At 41.3% G+C, this 17,752-nt stretch overlaps 1 protein-coding gene across 2 annotated transcripts; it reads right to left on the reverse strand.

Annotated features, from left to right (window-relative positions):
• Positions 1 to 277: 277 nt before the first annotated feature.
• LOC123991113 (cytochrome b5-like) lies at positions 278 to 15,838 on the reverse strand. Of its 2 annotated transcripts, none has more exons than XM_046292329.1 (5): positions 15,598 to 15,831; positions 7,469 to 7,597; positions 4,097 to 4,126; positions 3,817 to 3,839; positions 278 to 3,421 (listed from the first exon to the last, which is right to left on the reverse strand). In XM_046292329.1, exons 1-5 carry the CDS (start codon positions 15,730 to 15,732, stop codon positions 3,340 to 3,342), a joined length of 399 nt encoding a protein of 132 aa, XP_046148285.1. In that variant the 5' UTR covers positions 15,733 to 15,831; the 3' UTR covers positions 278 to 3,339. The 2 variants fall into 2 exon arrangements, with proteins under 2 accessions (XP_046148285.1, XP_046148286.1); XM_046292330.1 differs by having other exon boundaries at positions 3,369 to 3,476; positions 15,598 to 15,838.
• Positions 15,839 to 17,752: the final 1,914 nt, after the last annotated feature.

Raw genomic sequence — 17,752 nt, forward strand, 5'->3', positions numbered from 1 at the left:
CAAGCATTTTGCTACCGCAATAACATTGCTAAATATGTGTGACCAATACAAGTTTTCCACTAGATGGTGGTCTATAACTATTCTACAAAGCCACAGACAAATTATATAATGGGAATGCACAGAGGTGGGTTTTGCAAAAGTAATACCCAATCAAAGTATGATAATAAAGTTAGAGGAATGTGACAAATTAGCATACTTTTGATGGTTTAATACCCGCTGTTTCTCTGTGGACCAAAGCTTAATTGTTGATATATGATCAAATAAACTACTTTAAAATACATTTTTTTTAATTATTTTATTGAAAAAACAAAAATGGAAGATGTCAAATTACTTTTGAGCAGCTGTAGAACATTCAGTGGCGAGTTCCCCTGCCTTCTAACACCCTGGCAGTTTAAAAGCAGGGACAACCATGATATTTTACCATTTTAAAAAAAACACATTGTACTGGTCATATGGGGTCAACTTCATCCCGATTAAAATGGCTCCCAAAGTGTGAGTCTCGACACAGCAGTCACTTAAAATCAGTGCAAGAATGTGGCCTTTTCTATGGAACATTGAGACCCATGTCACCAGAAATGTGGGACCAGTGGGTTAACAGTTTTGCATACTGGGTTTTGGGACCATTCGGTTCACAGTTTTGCATATGTTAAAATGTAAAGGTAAGATGTGAAGCACATAAGATATTATAGGCTGCTTTTATAAGCCTAAACTGCCATGTTCTGTTTCAATCGCAGGGTTACAGTATGTTAGAGAAATAGTGATATGACAACATAAAAATATATAAAAGGTAACTGCCAAAATCATGGAAACTCAAGTAAATACAAAGGGATACAAAGTATATTGAAAGCAGGTGCTTCCACACAGATGTGGTTCAAGGGTGAATTAAGCAATACAAATTCCATGTATAAAAATGCTTTGCCCGGCCAGTGGATGACAATGCCCCCATCCACAGGGCACGAGTGGTCACTCAATGGTTCGATGTGCATGAAAACGATGTAAACCATATGCCATGGCCATCTCAGTCACCAGAGGGGTATCCTACGAAGCAGATGACTCCTCAACTCGGGCTAACTGGACATACGAAAGTGGTTCACCTTTTAGCCAGGTAAATTTATATGGCAACGAATCCTTCAGAACTAACCTGCTCCGGCGCAGGTTAAATCAATGCTAACTCCACTTACCCTGAATGAAATGACTGAGCTGTGAGTTGAGGACCAGTGAAATCAGATACCCTCCCTCTTGCAAAGATTGCATTATTTCATTCTAACTTGCCCATGGATTGATGTTTCAGCATTATCTCAATGAAGAGTTTGGCGTTTGACATGTACGACAGGCATACAGTTACAAGCCTGCTAGAGTTAGAGGCAAGCAGAGGAGCAATATCCACCGTCATAGTACAGATGAAGCCTGAGCTGGAATGTGAAGCTAACTGAAGCCGGTAAGCTTTAGAAAACACTGAGTAGATATAGCTTGCTTCATAGAATACCGCTAATGATTTCAACCCAATTGAACACTTATGGGAGATTCCGGAGCGGCGCCCGAGACAGCGTTTCCACCACAAATAACAAAGTACCAAATTATGGGTGGTGTCGCATCCCTCAGAGCTCCAGCTGTTCTGGCTCATGGTAGCCCAATGCCATATTAAAAAACATTTTTTCCCCCTTTATTTTGACAGTTACCGGTCTATTTCAATTTTACATTCTCAATACATGAATCTACATTTGTCTAAAATCTCCATATGTTAATACGTATTTTATTTATATATACACAGTCATGTGGAAAAGCAAGTATAACCCCTGGAAAGTAGTCTTTAAAAAATACATACATAACCAGTCAAAAGTTTTGGACAGACCTACTCATATGTGTAATTTCATAGTTTTGATGTCTTCACTATTATTCTACAATGTAGAAAATAGTAAAAATGAAGAATGAGTAAGTGTCCAAACCTTTGACTGGTACTGTATGTGTAATGTAAATGGCTATTTGAGCTAAATTCCAACTACATTCATTGATAAAGGTAACTCAATCTAAAAAAAAAAATCACATAAAATTAACACTTTGAATATGTTATGCAATTAAAATAAACCAAAATGAATTTCCTTATGCAGAAAATATTGTACACCCCTACCTTTACCATCACATAAAATTGCTACATTTTAACCAGAACCGGTGGAAATGATTACAAAATCTTTTGTGTAACTTGGGTGGGTCCAGCCTTCCAAAAAGATTAGAAACTTGGTCTGGTTTGGTCTTAACCAATTCAGCCCAAGAACTGACCGAAAGATGCTCATAGAAGTCTCTAAAATCCCCAAGGTAACATCAAGGGATCTACAGGCCTCTCTTGCCACAATTAATGTCGAAGTGCCTGAGTCAACTGTCAGAGACTGCACAAACTTGGCCTACATGGGAGGTCAGGAAGAAAGAAGCCTCTTCTCACAAAAAAGGAAAATCAAGACACGACTGACATTTGCCAGACCACACTTGGGTAAAGACCAAAACTACTTGAACAATGTGCTCTGGAAAGATTAGTCAAAGTTGGAGTTGCAATGCCAGAAACCATGAAAATGAAACAATGCCTTTGAACAGAAGAACCTCTTACCAACTGTAAAGCATGGGTTTGGTAGCATTATGGTTTGGGGCTGATTATGGAATGGCTGAGTCAAGGCTCAGATCTCAATTCTGTCGAAATGCTGTGGGGGGACTTGAAGCAGGCTGTGCATGCAATGAAGCCCTCGAACATGGCACAGTTGAAGCAGTACTGTAAAGACGAGTGATGCAAAAATGAATCCCAGTCGATGTAAGAGACTGATAGACAGTTACAAAAAACGACTACATTAAGTTATTTCAGCCAAAAGGAGGCAACACCAGCTATTGAAGCTAGGTACTTATTTTTTCAGCACTGGAATTGCATTTCTGTACATTTTTTATGAATAAATGATTGCAAAATAATAATTCAGTGTCATTGGTTAAACCAGGTTACCTTTATCTGTCAATAGTGTTAAAGTGAAGATTACATATATGTTAAAAAAAAAATATTTAAAAAAATCCAGGAGGTGTACTTACTTTTTCCACGACTGTATATATCAACATGTAAATCAGGAGAGGAAAATGAAGGTTAACACAATAACAAAATTATATGCCTTCATTGACATGATGCCGAGTGATTGGATGAAAACATTAAATTAACCCTTCGTACTATAGTACTGCATATGAGCTGTACAAATCCCAAAAGGCAGCAATGGTTTCTCAGGGATCAAACGCAGGCTCTGTAGCTGTCATTCTGAAGCCAGTTATATTGATTGACATTCGATTTGCAAAGGTGACGAACGGATGGCGCAGTCACTTCTCCGACGTGTACATTTGGTACATCACCGTGACGACAGCCGCAGCCAAACAAGGGATCAACCAGTTTGTCCACCAACTGTTGAGGAGTGAGGAACAAGAGCTCACATACAATACATCCGTAAAACCATCAGCTGAAAGGGTACAAAAGGTGATAAAAAGCAAATGTCATAGAAAAGCAATGTTGGTTCCCCATTAGATCACTGCAACAAATATAAGATATACTTTATTCATCCAGACAGTAATTTGTCATCTGCGATTACCCAACCCCTCTGCTATACACACAAACAAACATTAGGTTGGAGAAGCTGGAGCAGAGATTTCTAAACAAACATGAGGAACCACATTTGCTTACATAAACACAAGCATCTGAAGCAACCATTACTCATGCAGATGCAAACTTGCAAGATTAAGTTGTAAATTGATTTAAAAACCAAGAAACTGAAAAAAAAAGCATCAGGGGTGCCTACATACCTAGAGGTTTCCTTGAGTGGTTCCTGCAAGAAAAGAAAAAAGTCCACAAATATTTACACGTAGGTCTCAGTATCTTTGAGTAGGCCTATCTTTATAATACATTGTGAATGTTTCATATGTGCTGTACATGTCAACTACAGGTGTTTTCAAAATGCCTCTTGAGTAAGGCAGCTTGCTGTCGAAACCTAACACCTTAGTATGTGTGCTGGAATATGAGTAGTGTAAATTGTCACATTTGAGATACAGTTGCCTGATATCCACATGAATTTGTTTTACTTACTGAAGGTTTGTCAATCTTCAGTCGGTCATCCTACACGAGAGAGTGAGGGAGATAGAAGAAGAGTGGAGAGTGGGAGGAAAAGAGAAAGGTTGTTTATTATGCTATGAGAGTCGGCAGGTATTCAACAAATATAGGACCAGGCCTTTAGATTACACTAGATGTGTAAGTAGCCTGAGAACTAAATTATTTCTATCCTCAGCAGAAAAGCAGTCTACCAAAACAAACTAGACAGATTATTTTGCAATTAACTGTCACATCAACCAACTGAAACCAGAATGATTAATCAATCATACCATTGCCATGATGTAGCCTACACATGTTATGCTGTGAAATCTAACATTTCACACTCAGAGGTGTCTATTTTAGCAGAACTATGGGACCACTGAAACTTCCTACATAATATCATGGTCATCTGCATTCAATCAAGATGACATCCAGAGAATAAAAGGGTAGCCAATGGCATTCAATGAAGACAACAGGGCAGAAAACACAGTCACAATACCCTACACTGTTGTGTTCAGCCAATCTACTCCACTCACAGTGCCAGAATTGTCTTGAGCAGCGCCCCACACTCAATAGGTCACAGGAAGACCAACCAGGTCACCCGTGATACAAGTCAGTATTCAAAGTTTATCCATGTCTGAGGACATTGGGATATGATGTGGAAACCGGCCACTAGGGGGTAACAGTCTTACCTTCAAGTAGGTTTCGATTTTCCTAGGGCGTTGAGGACGGTGATGGCGGAGGGGTGTAAGCATCTGCCTCTGATTCCAAAGGTTGCAAGCTCGTATCCAGCAATATAAATTTGTTTGACATTTTTGTTTTTAAGCCCATCCCAAACGTTAACCATAACCTTAAAAATGTGGCCTACCATTTAACCTTAACACTTTGAAAGTTGATGTTTGATAAAAAAATTAATGAGTGTCTAATTCGGACGTGAGCCTGTGAGCTGGCATTGTGCAAGGGCCTGTGCGGTCACTGTCGAATAGTAACTTTATGGTTGTCTGGGTGTTTTGTTTTTATCTGTATTCTAACAATCTAGTCCCACGCTTCCAAAAAGAGATTAATTGTGCCTGCTTGCCCTGCTAACTCTGAAATAAAATACAACCTATAAATTACTTGTTCCTCTGGGATTAATTAAAACAAACACTACCAAAAGAATAGAGGACTGGGCATGCCCCCATTCTCATCGACGGGGTTGTAGTGGAGCAGGTTGAGAGCTTCAAGTTCCTTGGTGTCCACATCACCAACAAACTAACATGGTCCAAGCACACCAAGACAATCATGAAGAGGGCGCAACAAAACCTATTCCCCCTCAGGAGACTGAAAAGATCTGCCCGAATCCAGCCTTATTGAAGCACCCCCAGATCGTCACCGATCCTCCTCCAAATTTCACAGCGGGTGTGAGACCTGGAGAGGCCTACAAGTCAGTGTCTCACACCCACTATGAAATTTGGTGGAGGGTCTGGTGGTGCTTCAGCAAGGCTGGAATCGGGCAGATTTGTCTTTTTGAAGGACACACGAATCAAGCCATGCACAAGGTTGTCCTGGAAGAAAACTTGCTTCCTTCTGCTCTGACAATGTTCCAACTCTGAGGATTGGTTTTTCCAGCAGGACAATGCCCCGTGCCATACAGTCAGGTCAATCAAGGTGTGGATGGAGGATCGCCAGATCAAGACTCTGTCATGGCCAGCCCAATCTCCAGACCTGAACCCCATAGAAAACCTCTGGAATGTGATCAAGAGGAAGATGGATGGTCACAAGCCATCAAACAAAGCCGAGCTGCTTGAATTGTTGCGCCAGGAGTGGCAGAAAGTCACCAACATCAATGTGAAAGACAGGTGGAGGGGATGCCAAGACGCATGATACCCGTGACTGAAAATCAGGGTTATTCCATCAAATATTGATTTTTGAACTCTTACTAAGTTAAAACATTGGTATTGTGTTGTTTAAAAATGAATATGAACTTATTTTCTTTGCATTATCCGAGATCTTTTTTGTTATTTTGACCAGTTGTCATTTTCTGCAAAGAAAAGCTCTAAATTACAATATTTGAGATTTGGGAGAATATAGAATAAAAAATACAAAAATGTTTTTACCCAACCGCATACCTGTAAATAGTAAAACCAAAGAAACTGATAATTTTGCAGTGGTCTCTTAATCTTAATTTTTTCCAGAGCTGTACACTCAGTTTATTAGGTACACCCATTCAGTACTTGGTTTGGACCCCCCTTTCCCTCCAGAACAGCCTGAATTGTTCAGGGCATTGATTCTACAAGTTGTTGGAAACGTTGGTCCATGCTGACGCAATGGCATCATGCAGTTGCTGCAGATCGGACAGGGGGTACATTCATGCTGCGACCAGCCCATTTCCATCTCAATGTTTCTCCACTCTTCTATTGTCCAGTGTTGGTGATAGCGTGCCCACTGGAGACGCTTTTTCTTGTCTTTAGCTGATAGGAGTGAAACCCTGTGTGGTTGTCTGCTGCAATAGTCCATCCGTGACAATGACAAGTTGTGCCTTTCGAGATGCCGTTCCGCGCCATTATTTTCCTGTTTGTATCCTGCCTGTTAGAGTTCACGATTCTTGCCATTCTTCGACCTCGCTCTTGTTTTTGCCCACAGGACTGGATGTTTTTTTGTTTGTCGCACTATTCTCAGTAAACTCTAGAATGATGCATGAAAAGTCCAGGAGGTCAGCCGTTTCTGAGATATTGGATCCGGCCCGCCCGGCACCAACGATCATACCACGCTCAAAGTTGCTTAGGTCACTCATTTTGCCCATTCAAACGTTAAATTGAACACTAACTGAATGCCTCGATGCCGGTCTGCCTGCTTTATATAGCAAGCCAGGACCATGTAAACTATCCAGTGAGTATATTATCGATGGCTTACATCAAATTTTGGGTGGAATATTGGCTGTATGGTTCATAAATTATAGTATATTATATTTATTTTTCTTATCTCATGACAATTTGATGAAACCACAAATCTTTCAGGCAAACAATGTTTCCTTTTGCTCATGGGTGTGGGAAGGTGTACCCAGTGGTGTAGTGGAGGGTAACTGTACAGAAAACACAAGCTACGCACCATTTTTATTTTGCTCACGTTTACCAACCTTTAGTGTAAAAATGCATAGAAAATTTTAGGGAGCGTTACTTTACTCACTGGGAACGACGATTAGCGCTTACCCACCTATTTTCTTTACTACTACAACATCACTGTGTATACCCCTTTCTGTCCAATGAGGTCATTTCTGATGATTTATGGGACAGACCCCTTTTGGCTCAAGAGCACCCCCAGAGGCAAACGTTTTCTTATAGTCTATAAATGAAATAAAATACAGGTCTAAGGTACGGAAGGAGTGCTTACTGGATGCAGTTCTCCAATGACCATGTTGGCAGCCATCTCCCTGGCATCTGAGGAGTGTCCGACATCTTCAAAGCTCTCTGTGGCATCGCCGCCGGCCTGCTCTCTCAAGACCTCCTCTCCACCTGGGTGCTGTAATATACATGTCAGTCAATCAATTTAGGCTTAATAAAACACATTCTAGGTGTCCATTCTCATTGTTTTGCACTAAACCTTGATGCTAAGCTGTAGCTATATAGACAAAACCACATCTTGGATCAGTGGTTCTCTGTGTTCAGACTAGGGCAGGGATTCTCTAACTTTTTCACTCAAGCCCCCCTTCCAGCATTGGGGAAGATGTTGATGTGGCGCAGGCATGACTTCTATGGGCACAAGCACTGTTCACACCTCTCTTGTTGGCAGAGAAAAAAGTTGTTCGCGTATTTCCTGTAATTCTGAACATTTTTACAGAGAAAATGTTAAAGCAAATTTTCTTGCAATTCTATACATTTTGCCATGTCCAATGAGTATTCATATGATATTTGACTGACTAAAACATTACAACTAGCCCATGTCAACTATAAAACATTAGCTGACATGGGCTAGTTGATCTGAACATTTCTGAGAAGTTATAAATAGCTCAGATATGCAATGACTGACATGACAAGAGGAAAACTGATGATGCACTTCCTAATTTCGAAATTGCACCTAAGGCTGTTACGGTGACCGTATTACCACCAGTCACGAGTCAAATTCCAGGTGACTGTTTAGTCACGGTAACTAGGCTTCTCCAAGCTCTGATGCTGCTGATGGTCATTAGTACCAAACTTGCTGGTAGCCTGGTACTTGGCACTCTATTGTCCCTCTAATATCAATGCAAATGTATTTGAAAAATCTAACCAAACACTCCATGATGTTGCGCATCTTTTCTATAGGCTATGCAACTGTGTGAGAGAACAGCATTTTGATGGCCTCTATTAAAAGGAGGATCCCATCAGCTTTATATAGGCTCGGCCTACGATATTTGTTATCAACTTTCCTAATGTTAAGCACATTGCATCAACTTACAACAGGAGTATAGCCTACCAGGCTGGCATGAAAATGAACCAAATCAAAACTAATTTCACACATTATTTAGTATTTGTAAACACAACATTAAATAATTAATTATCTGATGGGTGACAATATTAGCCCATCATGAATGATACACTCATCATGTAGCCTATCCCATAGGCCTATATGCTTTGATAAGGTTTGTATCACAACTAAAATGACCAAATAACTTACAACCAGTGTAGAGTCTAACTGGTATGTATACATAGGCAGCATGTGAGTTTAGTTTGGGGAAGATAATTTGCACCATAAAAATGCACCTTTGTAATAGTGCATTAATAAATACATGAATCACATTTGTGGTCACTTTTCAGAACAGTCACACTTATAGCTTACTGCGATGTGTGCATTGCTGAGCTTATAATGTGAAGAAATAAACTATTAGGCAATCAACATTTTAAGCTAAACATTCTAATCTGTTGCATCAGCCTCATTGCTTTTAAAATGTTTTTTTGATGAGTGGTTGTATTCATTTGGGATCTATAGCATCCCACAACTGTCCCAGTGTATGTTTGGAATATTTATTGACCAATAGAATAGCTCAAGTTTTGTACTATGGGGGATAGTAGATTGACATAGGCTAGTGGTTTTTCGGTTTATTAGGCCTACTCATCTTGTTGGCTGACGAAAAGTAGGCTAAATGTGGACAGTTCTTTTAACATCTTCAATATGCGCCTCGGAATTCGATAAGAGGGACGCGTGAAGTTGCCTCCACGATGTATGAGTCTTCACTTGTAGCCTACTTAGCTGATATGCCTGTGAAAAGGACCCCATCAAGTGACGGGTATTGGCTAATAAGAATGGAGTATTCTGAGAAAGCCACGTGAGTGAGGTTTTTTGGAGCTCGGCAGCCAGGAGAAGAGAATTCCAATTACTATATTCAGCCCAAGGGCACAACGGCCACAAAAGGCATTTTTCGGGGGCATTATGGCCACACAAGGGGGATGCCGCTAGGAAATTCAAGGCCTGGTGAGAATATTATCAAATGCTTGTCAAAATTGTGAATGAGAGACTGATGAAGTGTGCGCAGCCTGCACAAGAAACAAAACAGAGTGCATGCCATTCATGCAACTTTTTTCAAATCATTAGTCGAATCAGTCGGCCTTAGAATGCATTAAAAATGTAAACATATAGCCCAACATTTGTATCACAACTAAATTAAGGAGGAGCTGTTTCTTTGTTAACTGCTCAACACAGAATAGCTGTATGTGTGCATTGGAAATCGTTAGGATATTTTCTCCATTCTCTTTTATTTCAGCTATGTTCTATTGTATTCTACATACTACTACAAATAATGCCACAGAATTCTAAGCAAATCTAGTCTGCTTAATGAACTAGTGTAGCCCACAGCCATACGGCAAAGCCATATCAGGGCCCAACATAAGGACAACTCAAAGTATGCTATTCTCTTCTTCTGAAATATACTTTTCTTTAGACCCTTCTAAAATAAATAATGGATTTATTGTGATTTGTAGGCTATATTAAATGGATTTATTTGACTTTTTTAAATGAAGATGTTCCAAAGGTCTGCATCAGTGGCTTGTAGGCTGTGTGGAAGCCAGGAGAATGTGTCATGGTCAATTACTGAGAGACCGGCGGTTATTTTGTTGACAATCACCGGCTGACAAAATTTCATGACTACCACAGCCCTAATTGCACCTTGTGCACTCTACTAAGACAACTTTCAAGAGTAAGAGTAAGTTGAAAACCAGACTGAGTTCCGTTTGGGGGGGGGTGCACACAGTTTGGGATCCACTGGACTAGGGTGTCCACAACATTAGGTAAATCTGTCATTTTAGTATCCAAGTTTAAATCATATTTAAATCCTCTTTCGGCAAAACCTATTCTGCTAGTTACATGCGTTATTCAAGACAGATAGGTATAGCATTTTTTGTATAATATTATAGAAACTTGTGAAAAAATCTTGAACACACACCTATATTTGGAGACTGGAAACAAGTTGAAACCAATGGAACAGTAAGAATTGACATGCTTGACCTATTGAGTGTTATTGGCCTAAATAGGAAATCCACAAATTTCCCTGTAAACTCGTGTAAGGTAGCCTCATGAAAACACAACCGAATGCTATTATTTACCCTACTCAAATTGAACAAAGTAGAATAGTACTTCATTGCTCTTCACTACTTGGCTTCCAATACCCAGAAACAAACACACCATGTTTTGGGGGAACACAGGGTCAGCAACAGCGTAGCTCTGGAGAAGCCCTGGAGAAGTTAAGGGTTCCATTTCTTGCTCAAGGGTAAAACAGTAGTGGATATGGTCTGACACCAGAAGCCTTCCAATTGTCAGTTCAGTTCCCACTCTTCATCACCCAAAGTGGGACTTTAACCAGCGACCTTCTGGCTAATGGTCTTCCTTCATCACCTCTGAGCTACTTACCCTGTACTATCTGATTGAAAGATTAAATTCATCTGTAACCAGGACAATGTGTGAACTCTGATAGGAATTGTGACTTGACAGGTTTTGGGGATATTCAGTGTCCACGATTGAACCCCGGCATTTCAAAGGACGGATCAGAAAGCTTGCGGACTTCTTTACTTGTCTAATTGTGATACTATTTTATCTGCCCTTATCTTATTGTCCATAGACTACAATGTAATAATAATAAACTAGGCCATCCAAAGTGCAAAGAAACCCAGGAGAGAAAACATATCAAATTGTATTTGTCACGTACACATTGTTAGCAGATGTTAATGCAAGTGTGGTGAAATGCTTGTGCTTCTAGTGCCAACCATGCAGTAATATCTAACAAGTAATCTAACCTAACAATTTCACAACAACTACCTCTTACACACAAGTGTAAAGGAATGAATATGTACATAAAAATATATGAATGAGTGATGGCCGAACGGCATAGGCAAGATGCAGTAGATGGTATAGAGTACAGTATATACATATGAGATGAGGAATGTAGGGTATGTAAACATTATAAAGTGGCATTGTTTAAAGTGGCTAGTGATACATTAGACATTTTTCCATTATTAAAGTGGCTAGAGTTGAGTCAGTATGTTTGCAGCAGCCACTCAATGTTTGTGATGGCTGTTTAACAGTCTGATGGCCTTGAGATAGAAGCTGTTTTTCAGTCTCTCGGTCCCCGCTTTGATGCACCTGTACTGACCTCACCTTCTAGTTGATAGCGGGGTGAACAGACAGTGGCTCGGGTGGGTGTCGTCCTTGATGATCTTTTTGGCCTTCCTGTGACATCGGGTGGTGTAGGTGTCCTGGAGGGCAGGTATTTTGCCAACGGTGATGCGTTGTACAGACCTCTCTACCCTCTGGAGAGACTTACGGTTATGGACGTAGCAGTTGCCGTACCAAGCGGCGATACAGCCCGACAGAATGATCTCAATTGTGCATCTGTAAAAGTTTTGTGAGTGTTTTTAGTGACAAGCCCAAATTTCTCCAGCCTCCTGAGGTTGAAGAGGTGCTGCTGCGCCTTCTTCACCACGCTGTCTGTGTGGGTGGACCATTTCAGTTTGTCCTTGATGTGTACGCTGAGGAACTTTTAAAAAAACTTTCCACTCTCTCCACTACTGTCCCTTCAATGTGGATAGGGGGCTGCACTGTCTGCTGTTTCCTGAAGTCCACGACAATCTCCTTTGTTTTGTTGACATTGAGTTTGAGGTCACTTTCCTGACACCACACTCCGAAGGCCCTCACCTCCTCGTCGTTGTTGGTAATCAAGCCTACCACTGTAGTGTCATCTGCAAACTTGATAATTGAGTTGGAGGCGTGCATGGCCACACAGTCGTGGGTCAATAAGGAGTACAGGAAAGGGCTGAGAATGCACCCTTGTGGGGCCCCAGTGTTGAGGATCAGCGGGGTGGCGATGTTGTTACCTACCCTCAACACCTGGGGGAGGCCCGTCAGAAAATCCAAGACCCAGTTGCACAAGGCGGGGTAAACAACCTAGAACCTAGCTAGGTAAACAACAGGTAAGATCACACACACACACGTTAGTTGGCTGGCTCGTTAGCTGATGGGTGCTAGTTAAACCACTATGAACAGTGCCAAATAATGTCATTTACTACCCTGCATAAATCTGCTGGGAGCTGACCAACCAAGTTCAATGTTAGCTAGCTAATATTAGGCTTTAACTAGCAAAGCTAATGGATTGGGGATATGAATAATAACACCACACACACAACGTTAGCTAGGGAGCCAGCCAGCCAGCTAATGTTAGCTAGCTAACAGTACACTTTAGCTTAATACATGTAACTAGTTAGCTAGGTAAACAATGAACCTAGCTAGGTAAACACCATTTAATATCACACACACGTCACAACGTTAGCTAAAGTTAGCTAGGGAGCCAGGCAGCTAACGCTAGCTAACAGTACACATTAGCTAGAGATATGTAGCTAGCTAGGTAAACAATTAACCTATCCAGGTAAACATGTAATATCACACACATCACGAGCCAGCCAGCTAACGTTAGCTAGTTAAACAACAATAGATAATAACGTTATATACACGTAGCGTTAGCTAGGGAGCCAGCCAGCTAACATTAGCTAGCTAGCTAACAGTACACTTGAGTTTGAAATGAAACCACTTTCAAAATTACTGTAATATCTGAAAATGGAGCAAGCTAGACAATTTTACCCGTATACATCATCATGCATGATAGACGGGTCTCCCTGTTAGGGAACCATGCCACAAATGCACTTAGTTTGAAGACGTAATCTGTAAACAGGTGTTTTCTCCATCTCCCTAGCTGTCATACTCTAATTCCACTGATTTCAAAACTTGATCCTCCAGAAAGTGGAGAGCAACACTTTATGCAGCTACATTTAAAAAAGCCGCGTTCGACAGGATTAACACAGACTGAGCTCAAACAGACAGAAGCCTCCTTTTGGCAGACCAATCCGAACTCCTCTCTCGGCATGTCCAGCCCACGAATTATCTCAGCCAAACATGGCTAGTGGGAAGTTTGCTTACTTTTTCTGTGGTTTACCAAGAAAGCTCGAAATTTAACAATTTATTCGTATTTACAGATGAAATACAAGTTTGTTATTAATGGAAAGTTTAAAAGTTTAAACGTTTTTTTTTTTAAATAACAAACATTCAAATGGCTATCCTGTGAAGTCGTGACTTGCGATTTACGCCTAGTACCTGAAACGGGTCACATGAGAGGCAATTTAGCATTTAGGATTATTTATCTGTAATGGTTATGATAAATAAACCATTGTTGCATGCGGTTGGCATATTGATAAATGGGCACGTTTTTTTTCTTCCAGTGCGGGGCGATTACTCAAAAAAGAAAATCATGCGAGTACTCAAACAGTCACTAAAATTCAAATGACCATTTATTGCGATTAGATACTGGGATTTTATTGCAATTCAATGTTCCAAGCAATTCAATGTTCCAAATATAAGCACTGAAAACAAAATAGCTCCTTATTTAAAAAGAAGATGGAGAACAAGCTACGAATGAAAAAATACTGGAGTTTTGATGCAACTAGCGCAAAAATAATATGAAAAATATTGAAATATTGTCAAAACGATACATTGTCGTTTCCCCCCTATCACTATTGTACCAACCTGGACCCAGGTGTAGACATAACATAGTACATGTAAATCTGTGACACTCAGTTTAGTATGATCCGGTATGTTACATTTCGTTTGGTATAGATTCATTTGTGAATGTCCATCATCCATTTCATATGATACATGTTACAAATTACAATTCAGATGATACGAATTGCAAATCGTACAATATGTTACAAATTTGCCAGATGTTAAATATGTTACAATGTACAATTTGTTAGGTGGCTAACGTTAGCTAGGCTAGGGTTTGGGATAAATTGAAGGTTAAGGTAAGGGTTAGCTAACATGCTAAGTAGTTGCAAAGTAGCTAAAAAGTAGTAGTTGCAAAGTTGCTAATTAGCCTAGCAAAAATATTTCATGATGTGATTTGAAACACGCAACCTTTTGGTTGCGAGACAATCGCATTATATGCTAACCTATCCTCCCCGACCAAACTCTCCTTTCGTGTTTGGCGTAACCCTTGTAAGTCTAAACCCTTAGATCATGGAATTGTTTTAAGATCGTCATAAAATGTATAACTTAGCGTCTTGATTTAGAATTTTAGGCATACACTTTTTTTTAATGAAACATTGAGTTGAACAAGGAGAGACAGCAACCAACCAAGCTTACTCGCACTATAGTAGAATAATAGCTGCTATAGCTATGTCATTTATCATCCAACATGACTACGTAGTACCTGTCTTGACTGTAATCAAACCAGGGGAAGCTAGTTAAGTTAACTAGCTAGGCTAATTGAGTCTGCATGCACTTTATTGTCCTACTCAGTTACGAACAACTCCATTCGGAATATAAAGTAGCAGCCTAGTTGTTGACTCTTGGTCATTGTAGCCGATCCTTCTCCTTTAACTATGAATTCCATCTTCCTCCATTGATTAGATTGTCTCCTAACTTTTGCACTACACGGAGGGTCTACAACAAGCGACACGCACAATTCATGAAAATCAAAGACCAGCAGCATAAATTATACCATTTCTCTCCCTCTCTCTCTAATGCAACAGCCTTGCGTAACCATACCAAACATAGCCTGTTATCACACTCATTTTGACTGATTATGTTTACTGTGTTACGTATCGTTCGAGGCCAGGCTGATACTTTTTCTGTTTTACTCTAAAGTTCGTGCGTCGTTCTCCCTATCCTCACATAATGAAAATGTATTTATTGACTTCGCACACAATAGTACGAAATGTTGCCATGGATAATTACCTGTTGGCTATGGCTATTATGGATAATCAAATATTAAGTCAAATGTGATGGGCTATAACATTGGGGGTGGCAGGTAGCCTAGTTGACAGTAACCGAAAATTAGCCGGATCGAATCCCCGAACTGACAAGGTAAAAATCTGTCATTCTGCAATTGAACAACGCAGTTCCCCTGTAGCTCGTCATTGTAAATAAGAATGTGTTATAAACTGACTTACCTAGTTTAAATAAAGGTTAAAAAAACATGAACTATTCGTGTAGCACAATTTTCTCACCTCCTCCAAAAATGTGGTGACATCATAGACTTTATGGTTGATTATAATCCATGTACTCTTGAATGAATTTCGTTCCTCGATTTCCGACAATCGGTAGTATTTTACAGCGTGTCCGTTCTCGTCTTTATCCTCCATTTATCTTTTCAATAAATATATCTGATATGAATGTGAATCCAGAATGTTATACAATCTATCAAATGATTCGAAGTAAGAACAGAGTTCAGAGTTTTATTGTAGGTCATGGTGCGTATCAGGAACCGCCCATAGATTTGCCCATGATTGCGGTGATTGGTTATATTTAGATTTATTTTTCATTCGGGGGCTCTCTTATTGGTGTAACCCATGTCAGTCTGTCCCTGAAGAGAAAACTCATTCATGATGATGAGTAGGCTAAAGTTCATAAAAGTTCATCTCGAGGACCTATTTCTTACGCAATAAAACAGATAGGCAAGCCTTTCTACCTGTGCATTGTGTAGGCCTATTGCATTATTGCCCCAAAATATGCTAACAAATAACGAAATGGGAAGAGAAAAAAAAGAATAAGAAAAAAAAATATATATATATATAACGATATGGGGGACGTGCGGCTCTAACTATTTGTTCTTTGGGCTACTCTATATTCTAATGTAAAACAATAAATACTGTAGCGACCCGCACAGACAGCTGTGTGTTATGTGTTAGGCTAGGAGGTGGTTGTGTTGTACTGACCAGTACCCGGTGTTCGCGGGGTCCAACCTGTCAATCAACCTGCTATCTGCCAATCACGGGAATGCCTGGAATGTTCTGATGCCGGGCATCCTGGTGGTTGGTGGAGTGGCGTGGAGGGGGGTTGGGCAGGGGGGTGGAGCATTGGAAGTTAAGACCAGGTTCTGCTTTTGTTCTCTCTCTCTTACGTCTGGGCTTCACAAGAGAAGGTCACGATTGGCTTGTGTCATCTATTTGGCGTGTGCTACGGCCCAAACAGTAGCCTGTGTAAAGTTGGTGTAATAAACCGTCAATTCGTAAACTCAAGCCTCTGTCTGGACAATTGTTCCTTTATGATCTAGTCGGGTCATTACATTGGTGTCAGAAGTAAAAACGTTGATACAAGTTAGCCAGCTAGCTAGCTGACTTATGTGGCTAGCTACCGTAGGTGAGAACGGGGATGGAAAATGCTTCGAGGGAATCCGAAAGTGAAGGTGGAGGTAGGGGACGATTATGGCCAAGGAGCTGCATGTGAATGGACGTCGGGGGCTCTGTCTGAGGAGATCGCCAGGGCGTCGGAGCGCAGAGGCCGCTTGAGGGAGGACGTTAGAGCGATGGCGGCTGAAGCGGGCATGAGTGCTTCGTCGAATGTATTTCGCGCGGATTCTGGTGGGCGGACCGAAGTGGTGACGTCGACGCGGCGTGATGAGGAATCTGGGGCTCAGGATGTAAACAAACATGGCGGCGCCCAGTTTCCGGCTGCGTCCGTATCTGTTAAGACCCCGAAGTATTCCGGTAAGGCGGATTGGGAAGCTTTTCATGCTCAGTTTGAACTGTTAGCTCATTTTAGGGGGTGGTCGGATGAAGAAAGGGCACTGCAGTTGGCTTTATGCCTCACGGATGAAGCTCTGGCCTGTTTGATATTGATTAGCCCTGAGGACAGGCATGATTATGGGGCTTTAGTGGGAGCACTGAGGAGGCGCTATGGACAGTGTGTACAGCCCGGGCTACTGCGCTCCGAACTGAGTAATAGACGCAGGCAGCCTGGAGAGCCTCTACGGGTGCTAGCTAATGACATTGAGAGCCTCTCTCGGCGGGCATATGCTCACATGCCCCCCTGCGTGCAGAGCGAGCTAGCACGGGACCAGTTCATACAGGCGCTCTCTCCTACGGAGCTGCGCATACAGACCCAGCTGGCTCATCCTGAGTCATTGCAGACAGCCTTGGAGATGGCTTTGGAGAGGGAGCTGGTGTGGGCTGGGGCTTCAGCTGGGGCTTTGGTGGGGGTGCAGGGAGACACACCCTCTGTGCGAGCTGGGGGCAGAGCAGTCCGGAGCCGGAAAAGCCTGCTTGGGTGGCCGAAATGACAAAACTCATTCGTGCTGTGTCGCTACAGGCGGAACGAAACACACGCCCTGGTCCCAGGGTCTGCTGGGGTTGTGGCCAGCCAGGCCATCTGCGCCGAGTTTGC

This window comes from Oncorhynchus gorbuscha, linkage group LG12, assembly GCF_021184085.1.
Source record: "Oncorhynchus gorbuscha isolate QuinsamMale2020 ecotype Even-year linkage group LG12, OgorEven_v1.0, whole genome shotgun sequence".
NCBI classification, from domain to species: Eukaryota; Metazoa; Chordata; class Actinopteri; order Salmoniformes; family Salmonidae; genus Oncorhynchus; species Oncorhynchus gorbuscha.